At 54.2% G+C, this 19,107-nt stretch overlaps 4 protein-coding genes across 5 annotated transcripts in view; all 4 read left to right on the forward strand.

The window, feature by feature from the left end:
- The window catches only part of TSPEAR (thrombospondin type laminin G domain and EAR repeats), a 205,494-nt gene that overhangs the window by 117,371 nt on the left and 69,016 nt on the right, over window positions 1-19,107 (forward strand). The window lies entirely within an intron of this gene.
- CFAP410 (cilia and flagella associated protein 410) overlaps window positions 1-19,107 on the forward strand; it is a 293,294-nt gene that overhangs the window by 113,033 nt on the left and 161,154 nt on the right. The window lies entirely within an intron of this gene.
- On the forward strand, window positions 4,324-5,203 carry LOC309860004 (uncharacterized protein; the record flags this gene model as incomplete). Its single annotated transcript, XM_082721427.1, has 1 exon — window positions 4,324-5,203. Exon 1 carries the CDS (start codon window positions 4,355-4,357, stop codon window positions 5,201-5,203), a length of 849 nt encoding a protein of 282 aa, XP_082577553.1. The 5' UTR covers window positions 4,324-4,354.
- LOC309859907 (uncharacterized protein) lies at window positions 9,686-10,516 on the forward strand (the record flags this gene model as incomplete). Its single annotated transcript, XM_082721130.1, has 1 exon — window positions 9,686-10,516. The coding sequence occupies one exon, from the start codon at window positions 9,686-9,688 to the stop codon at window positions 10,514-10,516; it is 831 nt and encodes a 276-aa protein (XP_082577256.1).

Consider the following 19,107-nt stretch of genomic DNA (forward strand, 5'->3'; position numbering starts at 1 on the left):
TCAGTATAGCTAAAGTGTTGTCAATTTTTCAATCTTTTCAAAGAGACTGTTTTATTGATTTTTCTTTATTATTTTTCTATTCTCTATTTCACTTATTTATGTCCTACTCTTATTATTTCCTTCCTTCTGCTTGTCTGCTGTATCGTAAAGTGGAAGTTTATGTTATTTATTTAAGACTTTTCTCCTTTCTTAATATATGTACTTATTAGTGATAAATCTTTCTTAATATATGTACTTATTAGCTATAAATCTCTAAGAAGGGCTTTAATTGCCTCCTCTAAGTTCTGGTATTTTGTTCTTAAAAGTATCTTATGATCCTCCTTTTAATTCTTCTTTGACCTTTTAGTTATTCAGGAGTGCGCTGTTTAATTTATGAATCCCCCCAATTTTTTTTCTGTTACTAAATTCTAATTTCACTCCATTGTGTTCTATCCATTTTAATGTATTGGGGTTTGTTTTATACATAACCCATGTTCTATCCTCGAGGATGTGCCATGTGCATTTCTGAAGAAGGCTATTCTGCTGTTGCTGGCCGAGGAGTCGGACCGATTTGTTAGGTCTTGCTGGTTTATTGTGCTGTTCTCTGTGTCCTTCCTGATCTTCTCTTCGGTTGTTCTGTCCATCGTTGAAACTGGGATAGTGAGGTCTTTAACTAATATTATTGTCTATTTTTTTCCTTTATGTCTGTCAGCTTTTGCTTTGTGTTTTTCAGTGTTGTTATTATTTGCATATATATTTACAGTTATTATATATTCTCCATCGATTGACCTTTTTATCATTAAAAATGTCTTTTTTGTCTAGTAACAATTTTTGTTTTACATCCACTTTATCTGATGTTAGTAAAACATGAATATTTTCTTACGGCTGCTGTTTCCATGATATATCTTTTTCTATCCTTTTGCTTTCAATCTAGCTGTATCTTTTACTCTTACGTGTGTCTCCTGTAATGGGTGTATGGTTTAATCTCAATTTTATCCTGTCTAACAATCTTCCCTTTGATTGTATGAGTTTATTCACAATTAATGTTATTATTGATATATAATTGATCCTCATTATTCATGGATTTTTGCAATTGCAACTTCACCTACTCACTAACATTGATTTGTAACCTCAAAGTCAATACTCATGTGCCTTCACAGTCATTTATGGACATGCACAAGTCAGCAAAACATTGGGTATCCCCACATGCATGTTTCCAGCTGAGGTCAAACAACTTCATCTCTTGCCTCAGCTCATGCTGTAAACAAGTATCCTGTGCTGTCTATTTAAGCCACATTCTTCAGGCTCTTGTGCTTCTTTTTGGTGATGTTACAGTTTGAAATGGCCTCCTAAGTACAAGAAGGCTGTGATGTGCCTCAGAGGGAAAATGCTTGTGTTAGATAAGCTTCTTTCAGGGATGAGCTATATTGCTATTGGGAGTGACTTCAGTGTTAAAGAGTCAGCAACAGATAATAAGTATTCATTGTGAAATGATAATGTATATTCACACACACACACACATAATAAAATATAAATGTCTCTGTCCCTCGTTCTTGCTAATATTTGGTCTTTGACCCCAGTTTCTGACACTGAGCTCCTAAGTCCCTTGGAATTTCCTGGGTGGTTGGAACGATTTTTGTTATAATGAAGTGATTCTTAGTTGGCTTCAGGATGGGGCTCCTCACTGGAAAGGCCAAGCTTTGATTAGAAGCTTGGTGCTTTCAGCCCCATCCCCAACCTCAGGAAAGAGGAGAGGAACTAGAAATTGAGTTAATAATCAATCATGTGTGCATGATGAAGCTTCCATAAAAATCCCAAATGTATGGAATTCTGAGAACTTCCAGTTTGCTGAATGTGTCCACGTGCCAGGAGGGTGGCACAGCCCAGTTCCACAGGGAGAGAAGCTCCTTCACTCAGGACCCCTGCAGACCTCGCCCTCTATGTCTCTGTCCTAAAAATATCCCTTGCAATAAGTCAGCAGTAGGAAGTCAGTTCTTTTCCAGGGTTTTGTGAGCTCCTCTAGCAATGTGTTGAACCCCAGGAGGAGATCATTGGAACCTCTTCCTTGTAGTCTAATCACAGGTTATGGGCATCTACTGTTGGCATCTGAAGGGGGGGTAGTCTCATGAGTCTGAGCTCTTAACCTTGGGTTCTGCACCAGTGTCAGAATGGAACTGAACTATGAGACACCCAGAAGGTGTATAGAGAGCTGGTCCATGGGAAAAACCCACACACCTGGTGTCAGAAGCATTACTCGTGAATGAAGGATGATGCTGCATTTTTCCCAGGCACACACATTGATCAGTGGACGAAAATGGGACCAGGGCCCACAGGAAGCTAACTCTAGTTCCCCTAGGAGTGATGCTTAATATTTGCTAACCCAGCATGTGCATGATTTTCTATAACACGTCGCCGTCAGTGGTGTGAATGGGCTGTGGCTGGATCTTGCTGGCCACGTCACTGTCTTGCTTCCTCTGTGTCTTGTGTCTCTTACGTGTGTGTTCTTCTCGTCTTTTTTTGGTGTGCTCTTTTGTGCTTAGCAAATCTTTTTGCAGGCAGTGTTTTTATTTCTTTAATGATTTTTCACTATTTTTTTTAGTTTTTCCTAGTTTTGCTCTGGGGCTTCCATATGTTTATTTTAACATGGCAGAATCAGCTTCCGACTTACACTAAGTCAATTCCAGTGACGTAAAAACAGGCTCCTTTTTATACATCCCTTCTTGTCCCTTTGTGGTCTTGCTGTTATATACACTCCACCTGTCCATGTTAAAAACTCCTCGATATATTGTTATAATTATTACCTAATATGCGTTTATGACTTCTAAGAAGCTGAGAGAAGACAGCAAAGCAAGGGTTGTATTTACGGCTTTGGTTCTCCTAGCCTTCTGATCATCTCTTGTTCCCTTGACATTTTCCTGTGACCCAAGGTGCCCTCTGTGGTCATTTCCTCCGCCCACTGCAGCTTTGCTCCCACCAGCCTCTTTTGTGTTGTCGAATACATCACCTCACACCCCAGACCCCGCAATGCAACCTGGGCGTCCTGCTGCAGGCAGCTGCTTTAGTCGGAACAGCAACCCACAGGAGACTCAGTAAAGGAGGAAAGCTTGGGGCCACCCGTCTGTTGTAATCACATGACCTCCTTGACTGGTGAGCTCCAAGCCCTCCTGCAGATCAGAATTCCCCACCCAAGGGACTCCCCACAGTGTGTCTTATAAGGGGGGACTGCCAGCATCAAATTCCCTCGGTTTTTATTTATCTGGGAATGTATCCGGACTCATTTGTAAACACAGCTTTGTTGGATAGAGGATTCTTGATTGACTTTTTCTTTCTTTTTTTTTTTTTTTGTCTTGAGCACTCTCGTGGGTCTTTTGTGTATATCTTATTTGGAGTTCATTGAGCTCTCCAGATCTATGGATTATAGTTTTTAGATAGATTTGCAAGGTTTTAAGCCATTATGTGTTTCAGAGAATAACATTGCTCCACTGAGGACTGATTATCATGTGGCCCCAGGGACTGCCCCCAGCCCCACTCCTCAGAGGTCAGGGACACTTTCAACCCTTCAGCCCACTGGCCCCCAACAAGCCCTGGATGGAGCCCCGCAGCTCAGAGCATCACCAAGGGTCCTGCCCTTGCCCCTTCAGAGACTTGGCAGAGGAGTGACCAAGTGTCCATGAGGACATGAGGGCCCATGCCAGAAGCTGTGTACCCACCTCAGTACACAGGTCTCAGTACTGCGGCATGAAGCAGTGGAGCAAACCCATTGCCTGTCGTGGTCCTTCCTCCTGGGCTAGCCTGCACCCTTTGCCATGGCCCCTTCTGTGAGCCCATCTCTGTCCCCTGGACACTTTCCTCATACCTGCCCCAGGGCTCACTCCTGGGAGACATGCCCCATCAACACCCACTACAGCCGGCAGCACCAACCCACAAAGTGCCCCCTGGCCCACAGCCAGCCCAGCCAAGCATCTCTCCCTTTGCTCAAAGCCCAAACTCTAGGGCGCCCCGTCCTCATCTCGTCCCTTGGGGTAGAAGGGCAACCCCTTGTGGGATGGAGCACAGGCTGTCATCGTAAGGAAATCACTTGATTTCTTGGTCTCTACAAAAGCATCAAAGCATTTCTACTGACTTTCCTCTGGGGACAAACACAGGTCAGTTTAGGCTGAACTACATTCAGGAGCCTCACAGAGAACCAGCACCAGGAACACATCACAACACTAAACACCAACAAGGAAGGGAAGGCTTCACTAAGCCTACTGTTGGGACAACATACACATCACAGTGGGTATAAAAGCCAGCAGCCTGAGCACCTCCCACAGTCACACACTCACACTCACACAGACTCACACTCACAACCTCCTCCAGCCCCACAGCCCCCACCATGGCCGCATCCACCCTGTCCGTCTGCTCCAGCGACCGGAGCTATGGCAGCCGCGTCTGCCTGCCCGGCTCCTGTGACACCTGCTCCGACTCCTGGCAGGTGGACGACTGCCCAGAGAGCTGCTGCGAGCCCCCCTGCTGTGCCCCCTCCTGCTGTGCCCCCTCCTGCTGTGCCCCCACCTGCTGTGCGCCTACCTGCTGTGACCCCAGCTGCTGTGCCCCCTCCTGCTGTGCCCCCTCCTGCTGTGCCCCCTCCTGCCTGACCCTCATCTGTACCCCTGTGAGCTGCGGGTCCAGCCCCTGCCAGTCAGCCTGCACCAGCTGCTGCCAGCCCTCCTGCTGCAGCTCCTCCCCCTGCCAGGAAGACTGCTGTGTGTCTGTCTGCTGCAAGCCCGTCTGCTGCACCCCTGTCTGCTGCCAGACCTCCCCCTGCTCAGGCTCTTCATGCTGCCAGCAGTCTAGCTGCCAGCCCTCCTGCTGCAGCTCCTCTCCCTGTCAGCTTGTCTGCTGCACCCCTGTCTGCTGCACCCCTGTCTGCTGCAAGCCCATCTGCTGCACCCCTGTCTGCTGCAAGCCAGTCTGCTGCACCCCGGTCTGCTCCGGGCCCTCCTGCTGCCAGCCCAGCCCCTGCTCCTCGTCCTGCTGTGGACCGTCCTCCTGCGTGTCCCTGCTCTGCCGCCCCGTGTGCAAGCCCGCCTGCTGCGCTCCCGCCTCCTCCTGCTGTGCCCCCGCCTCCTCCTGCCAGCCCAGCTGCTGCCGCCGAGCTTCCTGCGTGTCCCTGCTCTGCCGCCCTGTGTGCTCCCGCCAGGCCTGCTGTGTGCCCGCCTCGGCCCAGAAGTCCTGCTGCTGACGGGGCCCGTCCTTCCACTGCTCCTGGGGCCAGCTCACACTTCCACCTAAAATATTTGAAGCCTTGAGCCCCGGTCTGGGGTCTCCTTCTGCCCCAGAACACCCACCTCAGCAAGCAAGGCTGCCCCTTACTGTCTAGCTGGCTCCCTGGGCATCTCCAAGCTCCCTCCGGGCCGTGTCCCTCCCAGCCCCCTCCTCTTCATTCTGGTGGACTGAGGACACTTTGTCCTGCTCAATGTGAGCGACGTGTCTGTTGATCAATAAAGTCATTGTCGATCCTTCTCCAAAGACCCTGAATGCATATTTGGGCAAACCACAGGGAAGGGCCCTGACGCTGCACGGGGCGGGGCTGTGTCCAGGGCCACTGCACTGGGGCGGGGCTGGCCACCTGCACACCCTGCTTGGCCTTCTGCCGTGTTTGTCCCCTGAAGCCTCCAGCACAGAGAAGCCTGTCTACCTGGGGGCCCCTGGGTGCCCCTGGACACCTTTACCAGTGAGGGGCAGGGCGCCATCTGTCAAGCCCCTGAGCTTATGTCTCAGGGCTGTGGAGTATTACTAGGGACGAGGGAGAACCCGTTTCCTAACGCTTTGCCTGGAAGGCGCAGAGGCCGCTCCAGGACTGGCTTTGGGCAAAAGGGTGGCAGCCAGTTTCCAGAGACCCTCCGCAAGGGGCAGGGCTTCCCTCCACAGGAAGACTGCGAGTGTGTGCAGGGGTGACCCGAACCTGTGTTGGGCAGGGCTCTCCGGAGATGCCGTCCATAGGATGTGTGCCTGTATGTGCAGAGACATGGGTTTTGAGGAACTGGTTCGTGTGCTTGAGGAGGCTGGCACATCCGAAGTCTCAGGCAGGCTTCCCGGGAGAGGACTGCTGCTACGGGGGTCAGAAGACCATGGGCTGGTGGCCTCCCTGCCTCCTGAGGGACCGCTTTGCTGCCTCATCCTTCGGCTGATTGGGCGAGGCCCACCTGCCGAATGGCAGAGAGCCACTTCTAGGCAGCTGATTTAAATGCCGATTTCACCTAAAAACTATCTTCACAGCCAAGTTTGTGTGTGTTTGGCCAAAAAACAGAGCACAATGGCCTGGCCAAGAGGACACATAAAGTTAACTATCCCAGGGACCAATGGCCAGGGGGAGAAGGGGTTGGGAATGGTGGGTCTCGTTTGGGCACTCCGCTCAGGAAATCAAGTACTGGAAGAAGCAGGGAGGAGGGATTCCCGCTGGCCCCAGGTGTCTCCCCTGGACGGTGCAGGCCTTGTCTGGGCCATGGATGGCCCCAGTGAGGAAGGACCTTCTCCGGGAGGCCTCACACACCCACATTAGAAGGAAACCACGCTTCGCAGCATTGTGTCAGAAGGACCAGGAGTCGATGGAGAGACCCGGGAGACCCCGTGCTGGGCACTGTGGCCAACAAGGCAGACAAGGTCCCTGCCCGCCAGAGGCCTACGTTGTAGCAGCGGCCCCAGGGCTGAGTGGCGACGGTCACAACAGGGGCCGGGCAGCAGGTGGACGGGACGGCGACCTCTTGCCATTGGGGAGCAGGAGGCTTGGCTCAGCTGGAGGGTGAAACTCTTAGGGTCCGTGATCAAAGGAACGAGACTGATATAAAGCGAAAATCAAACAAAGCTTTATTTCACGCCAAGCATCAAAAAATCAAACTGACCGGTCAGGGCTGTCTCTTATGAAAAGGCGACCGCGATGATCCCGACAAGGCTGCTCCCAAGAAGGCCGCTCTGGAGGAGGCTGCTCTGCAGAGGAGGCCGCTCCCCTGACAAGGCCGCTCCCAAGAAGAGGCCACTCCCGACGACGAAGAGGCGCCGAGGACAGCGTCGATGACAAGGAGGACAACTCCGATGACACAGACTCTGCCCCCCACGACGTCACTCTGACAAGGAGGCTCCCCAGAGGAGGCCGCTTCCCGGAGGAGGCCGCTCCGGACGACGAAGGGGTGAGGACGATGACCCCGGCAAGACTGCTCCCAACGTGGCTGCTCTGGACGAAGCCTCTTCCCAGAAGGAGGCCGCTGCACGATGCTGCTCCCGCAGGGCCATTCACCGAGGAGGCCTCTTCCCCGAAAGACGCAGCTCCAGGGAGACTCCTCGCGGCGGGGCTGCGGCTCAGTGGTGCCGAGGCTGCTGGCGTCGGGGTTGTAGGCTGTTCCCGGCGGCGCCGCTCCCAAGGGCGGTGGTTCCAGGTGGCGGGGCCGCTGGCGTCGGCCGTTGGGGTCTTGGGACCGCTGGTGTCGGGACCGCCGGCGGCTTGGTGGTGGCGAGGCTGCTCCCCGCGGCACCGCTGCCGAGGGCCACTGGCGTCTGCAGCGAGCGGCTGAGCCGTTCCACGACGTGGCCGGGTCCCTCAGGGGGTCGCCCATAGTGTCCTTGCCTGTGGCTGCCGGGCCCTGCGCCTCGCTGCCCGCCAGCCCCTCGCAGCGCGCCAGCTTGCCCGTGAGCTCGCGGATGGCCTCGCTGCGCGTCCAGCGTCAACTTCTGCTGCACCACGGTCTCCGCAGCACCGCGGCCCGCAGCTCCTCCTCGGGGCTCAGCGCGCCGCCCTGCGTGGGCATCGCGGGCAACCGGCAGCCGGGGCGCCCCGCCTCCGGGGGCAGCGCCCTGCACACGAAGCGGCTGCCGAGCGGCGGGACGTCTTGGGCGCCGGCGGCCAGCAGCGCCAGCCTCTCGTCGCCGCAGCTTGGCGGGCGGGCGCCGTCGGGGCGCGCGGTGGAGGCCCCTCCGCGGCGGGCCGAGGCCCGGAGCGCCGCTCGAGGCCAGCCCCAGCGCGGGAGCGAAGGAAGCGCCTGCCTCCCGCAGCCCGCCGTCTCCGCCCGGCACCGCTCTGACAAGAGCTCTTACAGCTCTCCGGCTCTCCTGCTGCGCCCGCCGACTCTCCGTCTCCTGCTTCTGCCCCCGACAGCCTCGCAGACCAACCTTTATGCGGGTGGTTGAGCCCCGGCCCTACACAGGTGGCCAGTTGAGTCCCAATTCACGCCCGCGGACACACGCGCGCCCCACGGATTGGACTCTCCACCCGGCCTGCCCCGCCCCCACATCCGGGGTCCACAAGCAAGTTCCTCCGGACGGGACAGGCCCTTACCAAACCCCAGGAAAAACTTTGGGCCGGGGAAAGTGTGCAGACGGCCGGTGATGCAGACGGGCGTCGGGCGGTCTCGGAGTCACAGCCTCGCGGAGCTGGCGTGCGGGGTCCCAGGCTCGCAGCGGGAAAGCCGACTTCAGGCGTGTCCGCCTTGAAGAGCCCGGTGGACGCCACCGTGCGGTGTGGTCACGGGAGGTACCCGCTGGATTTGTTGTCCAGGAAGGTCCTTCCGGCCCTGCACCCCTGCGAGCGCGGGTCTCGGTGGGAAAGGACTGGCCGCTCTCGGGGGTAGGGGGAGGATGTGGTGTCCAGCAGGCTGACAAGACGCAGCACTGAGCAGAGCGGGTGGTGCAGTGGGGACTTGGGCAGCCGCCAAGGTTCTGGCTCAGGGCCCTGGTGCACGGCACAGCGGCTCCTTTAAACAAAAAGACCCTGGGTCAGAGCTGGTTTGGGGGGACCATGGCCAGTACATGGACATGTCAGGATGTGTGTCCCAGAACGGCACGCACTGGGACGGACATTTAGGAATCCCTCTGGGAGACTCAGTGATGTTTATGGGAGGGCGGCGCTGGCTGCATGGGGTCCCCTGCAGAGGGAGACACGATCGGTCCTGGAGCTTACACAGGAGACTGTCCAGATCCCCAAGTCTATACCGCGGTAACACACAGATCTCTGAGAATTGTCCTGTACTGTCACGCTGCTTCCATGACAGCCAGAAGCCCCTCCCCACCCCCAGCGAACACCATGCTCCCGTCGGAGCAAGAGAAAGACCCGCCCCGGCCACCTGCCTCTCCCCAGGATGGCCATCTATGCCCTGGGACACCCCCGCCCCCGCCCAACAGTTGCCCACCCCAGGCCTCAGCCCAGGTGTGGGTGTGAAGGGACAGCACCGAAAGGCTACTGGTAACACCGGGGTCCCGCCCCCTGACCCCACTGCTCCTGCCGCACATGGCCTTCCTACCGAGAGCCCTGACGTCCTTCTTGGCCCTTCCCAGGGCATCACCTGTCTCTGACATAATCCGTGGACCAGCACAGCCACAACCCGGCCACTGGGGTCCACCATGACCGTCTGCCACAGAGAGTCAGACACGCACTTGCCCTGGGCACCAGCAGGTGGAATGGCTTGTCCACAGCACGGCCCCTCACCAGCTTCCCGAGGGCGAGACCCTGGTCAGGCGGGCATCACGGACCCTCCCAGGCTGCTGACGCATCTAATTAAGCTTCCCTGTTCCGTGGGGACACCAACAAGGAAGGGGACATGTGAGTCTCCTGGTGAGGACAACACCAGCCCAGGGGCGGATATAAAAGCCCTGGCATCCCAGGGCACCTCACACACACACTCACACACACACTCACACTCACACTCATATCCACCTCCAGCACCACCGCCCCACCATGGCCGCATCCACCCTGTCCGTCTGCTCCAGCGACCGGAGCTACGGCAGCCGCGTCTGCCTGCCCGGCTCCTGTGACTCCTGCCCCGACTCCTCCTGGCAGGTGGACGACTGCCCAGAGAGCTGCTGCGAGCCCCCCTGCTGTGCCCCCGCCTGCTGTGCCCCCTCCTGCTGTGCCCCCTCCTGCCTGACCCTCATCTGCACCCCTGCGAGCTGCGGGTCCAGCCCCTGCCAACCAGCCTGCACCAGCTGCTGCCAGCCCTCCTGCTGCAGCTCCTCCCCATGCCAGGAAGACTGCTGTGTGTCTGTCTGCTGCAAGCCCGTCTGCTGCACTCCTGTCTGCTGTAAGCCCGTCTGCTGCACCCCTGTCTGCTGCAAGCCCGTCTGCTGCACCCCTGTCTGCTGCAAGCCCGTCTGCTGCACCCCTGTCTGCTGTGAGGCCTCCCCCTGCTCAGCCTCTTCATGCTGCCAGCAGTCTAGCTGCCAGCCCTCCTGCTGCAGCTCCTCCCCCTGCCAGGAAGACTGCTGCCAGCCTGTCTGCTGCAAGCCCGTCTGTTGCACCCCTGTCTGCTGCAAGCCCGTCTGCTGCACCCCTGTCTGCTGCAAGCCTGTCTGTTGCACCCCTGTCTGCTGCAAGCCCGTCTGTTGCACCCCTGTCTCCTGCAAGCCCGTCTGCTGCACCCCTGTCTGCTCCGGGCCCTCCTCCTGCTGCCAGCCCAGCCCATGCTCCTCGTCCTGCTGCAGACCGTCTTCCTGCATGTCTCTGCTCTGCCGCCCTGTGTGCAGGCCCGCCTGCTGCGTGCCCGCCTCGGCCCAGAAGTCCTGCTGCTGACGGGGCCCGTCTTCCCCGGGGCCAGTTGGGCTCAAGACCCACCCAGTGACCGTGGTCCTCCCAACCCGATCAGTCAGGTCCTGACTTGTGTTAGGTGGCTGCCCACACCGAAACAGAGTCTTCCATGCGTCCACTCTGCTGACCTGACCTTGACCTAAGGCTCCCTAGAACGCTGACCCCGGTGCCCCCCAGGGCTCCTGCTCCCAGGAGGGGCCTCCAGCACTTCCGGGTCCCCCGCCCTTCCCTCCCAGTTTCTCGGCTCGGGTCCCGTGGCCTCAACTGCTGACCTCTCGGCGCCTGCTCAGACACCCCAATAAACTCACTCACCAGCGCATCTGCTTCCTTTCTTCCGACCCTCATGGGGGTGGGGGTGCAGGGGTCTGACCAGACATTGGCCTCCTCCATCCGGGAACATTTCTAGGAATGAGGGACTGAGAAATCCCACAGGGCAGGGCCCCGGGGTGGGAGGCACACCCTGGCCCAGGAAGGTCAGGGCTCCTGGCCCCTGCATGCCCAGGGCTTCCCAAGGCTGGCCACCTGCACACGGGTCGTGGTCTGAGAGTTCTCAGCCCCTGGCCCGTTTCCACCCTCGGCCCAGCGGGACAAACCGGCCCCAGACCAGCCGGCCTTGGGGATGCAGGCAGCACAGCCCCTACAGGCCTGCGGTTCCCCTGGGTCCTCCCGTGGGCTGTACCTATTTAGCAGAAAGGTGGTGGCGTGGGGGAGGCACTGCTCCAGTCAAGATGGGGAAACACGGACTTGGATACCTTCCCCCCCAGACCAACTGAGAGCACTAAGACCATGAAGTCAGGCTGTCAGATCCTGGGCCTGAGGTTCACAGAACAAGCGTGGGGGAGGGGAAGGAGCAAGGGGCATGTCCCAGCACCTACCTGCCCTCCCACCAGCTACAGAATGTGTCCAGCCCCCATGAAGAAGGGCAAACCCAGTGAAGTGCCGAGCACCCCAAGTTTCACAGATGGCCCTGGGAGATGGGAAGAGGCCCTGGCAGCCAGGGGTTGTGCTTGGGGTCAGAGTGCTGGGGAAGAGACCCTGTCACAGCGGGTCTCTCTCCCTGAAGCTGCCCCGTGCTCCATCTGCCCCTCCCCTGCGGCCGTGGCACCTGCTGGTCTCCTGTCTCCTTAGCGGGGACCTTCCCCGTGCACGGAGCATGCAGACTTCTCAGACTGGCTGTTTTCCCTCACTCTCGGGCGCATGAATTTCCTCCTGGTTTCTTCCTGGCCTGGTCGCACTCTCCTCCCCCTCCTCCTCCTCCTCCTCCTCCTCCTCCTCCTCCCCCTCTTCCTCCTCCGCCTCCTTCTTCTTTTTTTTTCAATTTGTTTTTCTTGATGCCAAATACACATAACCTCGTCTACCGTCCTAGCCAGTTTCAAGCGCGGAGTTCAGCGGCGCTTAGTACATCCTCCGGTCGTGCCGCCGTCCCCGCCGCCCGTCTCCAGGACTCCTCTCTTTCCCGGGAAGATGAAACCCTGTCCCCACGAACGCTGCCTCGCCAGCTCCTGCCCCTAGCCCTCACGCCTGCCCTTCCGCCTTCTGTCTCTGAAATACCTCCCATCGGTGGAACCCGGAGTAGCTGTCTTTCTGAGACTAATGTCCTCGTCGCACTTCAATGATGCTGAAGTCAGACCTGCTTCCCTTTTAGGGCTGCTGCGATTCCGCTGCGTGGATGGCCCGCGTTTGGCTTCTCTATCTGTCCCTCGGTGGGCCCTGGGCTCTGCTCTTGTCAGTAGCGCTGCTGTGAACACAGCCGTACAACGCTCTCCTCAAATGCCTGCTTTCGGTTCTTTGGAACATATACCTGTATATTTACTGGATCGTACGGTAACTCCCCTGTTGATTGTTTGAAGAATCACCCTATAGATTTCCACAGGGGCTGGACCATTTCCCGCTCACTACACAGGAGGGCTTCAAGTTCGCCACATTATCATCAACATGCGGTATCTTCTCCTTGTTACAATATATCTATTATATATAAGATCCAGGGGCGCCTGGGTGGCTCAGTGGGTTAAGCCTTGCCTTCAGCTCAGGTCATGATCTCGGGGTCCTGGGATCGAGCCCCGCATGGGGCTCTCTGCTCAGCGGGGAGCCTGCTTCCTCCTCTCTCTGCCTGCTGCTCTGCCTGCTTGTGATCTCTGTCTGTCAAATAAATAAACCAATGAAATCTTATATATAGTATCCATACACAAAGATGTCTTCTCCTTGTACGTACATTGTATATCCTATGTCCACATTATGTTTCCAATTACATAAGTACGATATATCCGATGCATCTGCGTGATGGGTGTAAGGGGCTTGTCGTTGCATTGGATTTGGTGTCTCTATGATGAGTGACGTTGAGCATCGTTCCTGTGCTCGTTGGTCACAGAATTTGTGCATCTTCTGTGTCATTCACGTCCTTTGCTCATTTTTGAATTGGGTTGTTTGGCTTTTTGGTACCGAGTTTTGGGAGTTCTCATGCATTTTAGATATTAATCCCTGATCAGAACGTGATTTTCAATTGTTTTCTACATGTCTTTGAGTTACCTTTTATTCTCCATTGGTATTGTCTTTTGATGGAAAATATTTAGAATTTTCATGAAGTCCAATTTTTGTTTCGTTTTGTTTTCTTTTGTTGTTGCCTGTGCCGCTGGTGTCATATCCAGGAAATCCTCGTGAAATCCGATATGGCGAAGCTTTCATCTGTGTTTTCTTCCCAGAGTTTTATAGTGTCAGCTCTTCCATTTATGTTCTGCATCCATTTTGAGTTCATTTTGTGTGTCGCGTGACACCGGGGCCACCTTCATTCCTTCGCACGTGGGTCATCAGTGTTCCCAGCACCATTTGTGGAAAAGACTGTCCTGGGGCACCTCGGGGACTCAGTGGGTGAAGCAACCGCCTGTGGCTCAGGTCAGGATCCTGGAATCCCAGGATGGAGTCCCAGGACGGAGTCCCACATCGGGCTCCCCACTCAGAGGGGGGTCTGCTTCTCCCTCTGACCTCTCCCCTCTCACGCTCTCACTCATTCTTTCTCCCAAATAAATAGAGAAAAAACTTTAAAAGACAAGATAGACTGTCCTTTCTCTGTTGAATGGACTTGGTGTCCTTGTGAAAGCTGACTTGACCTATAAGGTGAACGTTTATTCCTGGACTCCGGTCTATTCCATTGGTCTATACGTACCCCGTGTTCACGTCCACACCATCCTACTTTGATTACTGTAGCGTTGTGGTTTCAAACTCCGGAGGGGTGAGTCCTCCAGCTTTGTGTTTTGGGGATTGTTTCGGCTCTTCAGGGTCCCTAGAGATTAGATGAGTGTGGGTGGTTTTATGTTTCTGTGAAAACGTTGCTGAGATTGTTTTTAATAAATATACAATGTACCATTTGCTTCAGGGGTACAGGTCTGTGAGTCATCAGTCTGACACAGTTCCCGGCTCTCACCATAGCATGGACTCTCCCCAGGATCCATCGCCAGCCACCCCGTCCCCCACCCACCACCCCTCCAGCAACCCTCAGATGTTTCCTGAGATGAAGAGTCTCTTAGGGTTTGTCTCCCTCTCTGGTTTCGTCTTCTTCCATTTTTCCCTCCCTTCCCATGTGATCCTCTGTCTTATTTCTCAAATTCCTCAAATCAGAGAGATCATATAGTTGTCTTTCTCTGACTGACTTACTTCGCTCAGCATGATACCCTCTAGTTCCATCCCCGTCATTGGGATGGACACCGTCACTGTGATTTCAATAATGATCGCATTACGTCTGTAGATTGCTTTGGGTAGTCTGGACATCTTAACAACTGAGCCTTCCCGCCCGTGAACGTGGACTGTCTTTCCATTTATTTATGTCTTCTTGGCCGTCTTTCACCAATGTTTCATAGATTTCGTTGTACAGGACTTCCCCCTCCTTGGCCAGTTCCTTTTATTTTATTCTTTTTTGAAGCAATCATAAATGGAATTATTTTTATAATTTCCTTTTGGGATTGTCCATTGTTTGTGTATAGAAATGCAATGGATTTTTGTGTGTTGACTTTGTCTCCTGCCACTTTTCTGCATTCATTTGCTAGTGTTAACACGTTATATATAAGGTCATGACATCTGTGAACAGGTGTGATTTCACTTCTCCCTTTCCAATCTACACTGCTTCTATTTATTTCATTGTCCAACTGCTTTGGAAACCTCCCGTACCGGGATGAATAGAAGTGGCTAAAAGGGGCATCCCTGCCCCATTCCTGATCTTAGAGGACAAGCTCCCAGTCTTCCCCGTTGAGTACGATCTTTGCTGAGGGGTTTTCACACAAATATTTTATTGTGCTGTGGTAGTTCTTGCTTTTCCTAGTCTTGAAAGGGTCTGTGGATAAAAGGACGAGACTGATACAAAGCGAAGGTCAAGCAAAGCTTTATTTCGCGCCAAGCATCGAGAATGAAACTGACCGGCCAGGGCGATCTCTTGCAAAGAGGCGACCCGTCCCAGCCTCACAGATTAACTTTTATAGAGTAAAGGCCATGTGGTCGAGCCTGGCCATACACAGGTGGCTGATTGAATTTCAATTCACCCCATGATAGTCATTTAATTCAGTCTATGACCTTGGCTGGAATCGGAGCCTTTGTCCGGCGCCTGATAGGCGGGGCTCACACTCCTGGGCGGGTCATTCGTGCGCTTTCCCTTGATTGGACGTTTCCAGCTGGCCTGGCTCATCCTTGGCGGGTAGGGAGGTCACACGTGCGCTTTTACTGATTGGACGTTTCCGCCTGGCCGGACACGTCCTTGTATGTGGGCTCCGTTATCAGGGGCTGGTCAGTCATGTTTCACCAGTTCTGTTTCGAAGCGCTTTTCTCTTGGGGAGAAGGGGCAGGTTCAATCTAAGTTTACTGCATGAACAACAAAATGGCTCGCTCTGGCTAAGTAGGCCCTTACAGTCTGTTGAGTGGGTCTCCATGGAAGCGTGCTGAATGTCGTCAAATGCTTTAAGGTATTGAAGGAGATGAGCCTCCACTGTTCTCTTTATGCTGGTAGAGGCGGGTTTCATACTGACCAATGTTCCTAAGAGAAACCATCCTTGAATTCCAGAAACGCGTCCTTCATGGTCGCAGTGTGAAATCTCTTCAATGTGCTGATGAATTCAGTTTGCTAGTGTTTTGTTGATGACTTTTGCATGTTTGTTTGTAAGGGATGTTTGTCTGTGGTTTTCTGCCTGGCTTTGTTATCAGGGTAATGTAAGCCTCATAGAATGAATTGGGGAGGGTTCTCCCCTGTTCAATTTTTTTTTAAAGCTTATAGTAAACTAGGAATAATTGGAAATCCTGTTAACCTGATAAAAGACATCTGTGAAAAATTTATAGCACACACCATACTTAACTGTAAAAGTCTGAGAGCTTCCCTCCAAAGATCAGGAAAAAGGTACACATGTCCTCTCTCACTGCCCCTACTCAACACCATACTGAAGTCCTGCCTGTGCAACCAGCAAGAAGAAATCCAAGTCATACACATTGGAAATTAAGATATACAATGGTCTGTATTCACAGAAGATGTCAGTGTCCACCTAGGAAACCCCAAGAATCTACAGAAATCTCCTAGGTACACAAGAGAGTTTAGCGAGGTTGAAGTGTGCAAGCCCAAAATAATTAAATTAATCGCATTTCAATATAATAGCAATAAATCATTAGAATTGAAAAATTTTGTTTAAAGGCGTGATTTGCAACACAATAAACAATGGAAACTTCGATATAAATCTCAGGATATAGGTACATAATGAGAACTACACAAATACCGACGAAAGAAACGCAACCAGACGTGAGTCAATGGGGAGCTAAACAATGTTCGCTGGTGGGGATATTGTTCTGTCAGTGAGCTCCAGACTCGTCTATAGACTCAAGCCAACCCCCAACCACGTCCCAGTAGCAGTTTTTGTCAGTATGAACAAGCGAATCCTAAAATTATTTGGATAGGAAAGGAGCTCAAATATCCAAACCACTTGAAAATGAAGAACAAAGTTGGAAGACGTCACTACACGACTTCAAGATTCTATAAAGCCACAGTACCCAAGACAATGTGATGGTGGCAAAGGAATAGAAGCAGGCAGATCCGGAAACAGAATAGACACACAGACGCACGCAAATACAGTCAACTGATTTTTGACCAGATACTTGCAAAGACAAGTTCAAGAGACAGAAGTGTGCTTGGAACGACTGGGCGTCCAAATCCAAAAAACCAAAAAGGAGCCTTGACCCATACCTCACACTTAGTGTAAAAACTTCATAAAAACTGATCATAACCCTAAATGTAAAATGTAAACATTTTAGACCTTTAGAAGCCAACAGCAGAAGGATTGTTGCGACCTTGAGTTGGGCTATAGCCGAGAGCACGATCTGAAGAAGACGAAAATCGATGAAGAGGTCTCTACCCGTATTGAACCCTTTTGCTCTCCCAGCAACATGCCAAGAGCCTGAATAACAGAAAGTGTTCGCAAGTCGCATCCGAGCCAAGGGCAGCCCACCCTCGTGCCACACGAGCTTGGACTGTGAGCCCGCACTCCCACGGGGCTTGCCCCAGTAAATCCGTACCCTACTGCATGCGTGTTTTCTCTTCCTGATGATTTTCTTGAGAGCACTTTCTTCTCCACCTCACTTTATGGTAAGAAGACAAGTATGTGTCCATCAACTCTGTGTTATCCTAGAACTTCTGGTCGACAGGAGGCTGTTGGCAGTTCTGTTTCTGGGGGGCGTACACATCTGTACACACGAATGTTCGACGTGAGGGGCTTGGTGCCCTGACGCCCACCTTCTTCAAGTCCAATGGCGCTCATATCCAACATGCATAAAGAGCTCTCAAAATTCACTGTCAAGAAAACCATAAAAAAGGAAGGGCCTGAACATTTGAAGAAACACCAAAAGACAAGTGGATGGCAAATACACACATAAAAAAGACGCCTCACACCATTAGTCGTCAGGGAGGTACAAAGAAAACCCCACGGAGGTACCCTAACGTGCCTCTGAGGATGGCCAAGACGGCAAAGCCCAGCCAGGGGTAGCCGGCGGGGCGTGGAGGAGAGAGGAGCTCCAGCAGCGCTGGGGGGAACGGAGCGTCATTCCGGCACTTCGGAAAGCTTGGCAAGAAAGCGCGTTCAAGAGTCTCAACCCAGCATTAGTCATCAGGGGACACAAATTAAACTGCAGTAAGATACCGCACACACCTGTTAGAATGGCCAATATGGAACCAAAAAATGCAACTTCGAGGGCTGGCAAGGACACAGGGCCACACGAGCCCCTGTACGCCGCTGGAGGGAGCGCAGCACGGCATGGACACTTGGCAAAATCGTTTGGCAGTTTCTGATCACGTTGCACGTGCCCTGAGCCCATGACCCAGCAAGGCCACCCCTGCGTGTTTCCCCTGGAGAAACAAAAATCCGCTACCGGGCAAAGACCGGTACATGATGCTGCGGCCGCTTTCTTCGCTCGTACCCTCCAAAACAGAAGGCGAGGGAAACGTCCTCCAACGGTGGCAGAATCCCCTAACTATGGCCACGGCCTACAGCGGACCGCGATCGCATGAAAGAGAGGGCACGGCCGCCCGGCCCTCAGCCCTGGAAGCACAAGCAGGTTCTCCTAAATGAAACATGCCAGACCCCAGAGGCTGCACACTGTCTTTATAGAACATTCTGGAAAAGCCACAAAGGCAGTGAGCGAGAGTCGGTGGCCACAAGGGTTTGGGGCAAAGGGAGGTGTTGCTAGCGTGCGGAGCACGAGGGACCTTCTGCATGGCTAGGGGCGGTGCGTGGGCGACCGCCGGGACTCGGTGTCCCTCCCAGCGCCACCAAGTGCGTTGTCCGTGGAGGGAGGCGGGGAGGACGGGGAGCCGCGGCTTGGCTGTCGGGTCAAGCGGGGAACGCCTCTCCCTGAGATGGCAGGACCTGCAATCTGCTTTGGGCTGATTTTCTTTTTCTCTCGATTATTTTCTCTATCTTCCTTCTCTTTGTTCCGGCGTTGACTCTGCTGGACCAGCTGGTCGGGGAATGCTCCCACCAGCGGTGCTCGGCGGCAGTTTTCCAGAACAGCTCTAGCGTGGGAAGGGCTGTACCTTCCTCTCACCGGGCGGCACAGAGGCCGTGGTCCCACCCCTCCCCCTCCACCGCTGGAGATCCGGTCGCACGTCTTTGCTGAGCGGCGGGCCGATGCCAGCCTCTCCGGAGACGTCGAGGGTGCTGAGGTCGGGGAGCGAGCACGCCCGTGTGCCGACACGTGCACCGATTTCTGTCCGCCTCCTCCCACGTTTGGTCAGAACCCCACGTCCGCACACCCCTCTGCTCTGAGAAGCGTTCCCGGTCCTGATCCGTCCTTCGAAGTCTCGTGCGGGGAACACGGGATCCTGAGCGCGTCCTCATTCCTCTGAAGCTCTCCACGTTCCTTCTCGGTCATTCCGCGCTGAGACATGGTGTCCGCCTTCCCGCTCAACCCTGATCGCCGCCACGCAGCTCTCCGTGTTGGGGGCGCCGGCAGCGGACGCGCACACTGTCCTGGCTTTGCGTCCTGCCTGCTCCCCGGGACTGGGATTCGCAGCCTTTGCCCACGTCAGGCCCCCAACTCGCCCCACAAACCACAGCCGAGAG

This window comes from Mustela nivalis, assembly GCF_964662115.1.
Source record: "Mustela nivalis genome assembly, chromosome: 1".
Lineage (NCBI taxonomy): Eukaryota > Metazoa > Chordata > Mammalia > Carnivora > Mustelidae > Mustela > Mustela nivalis.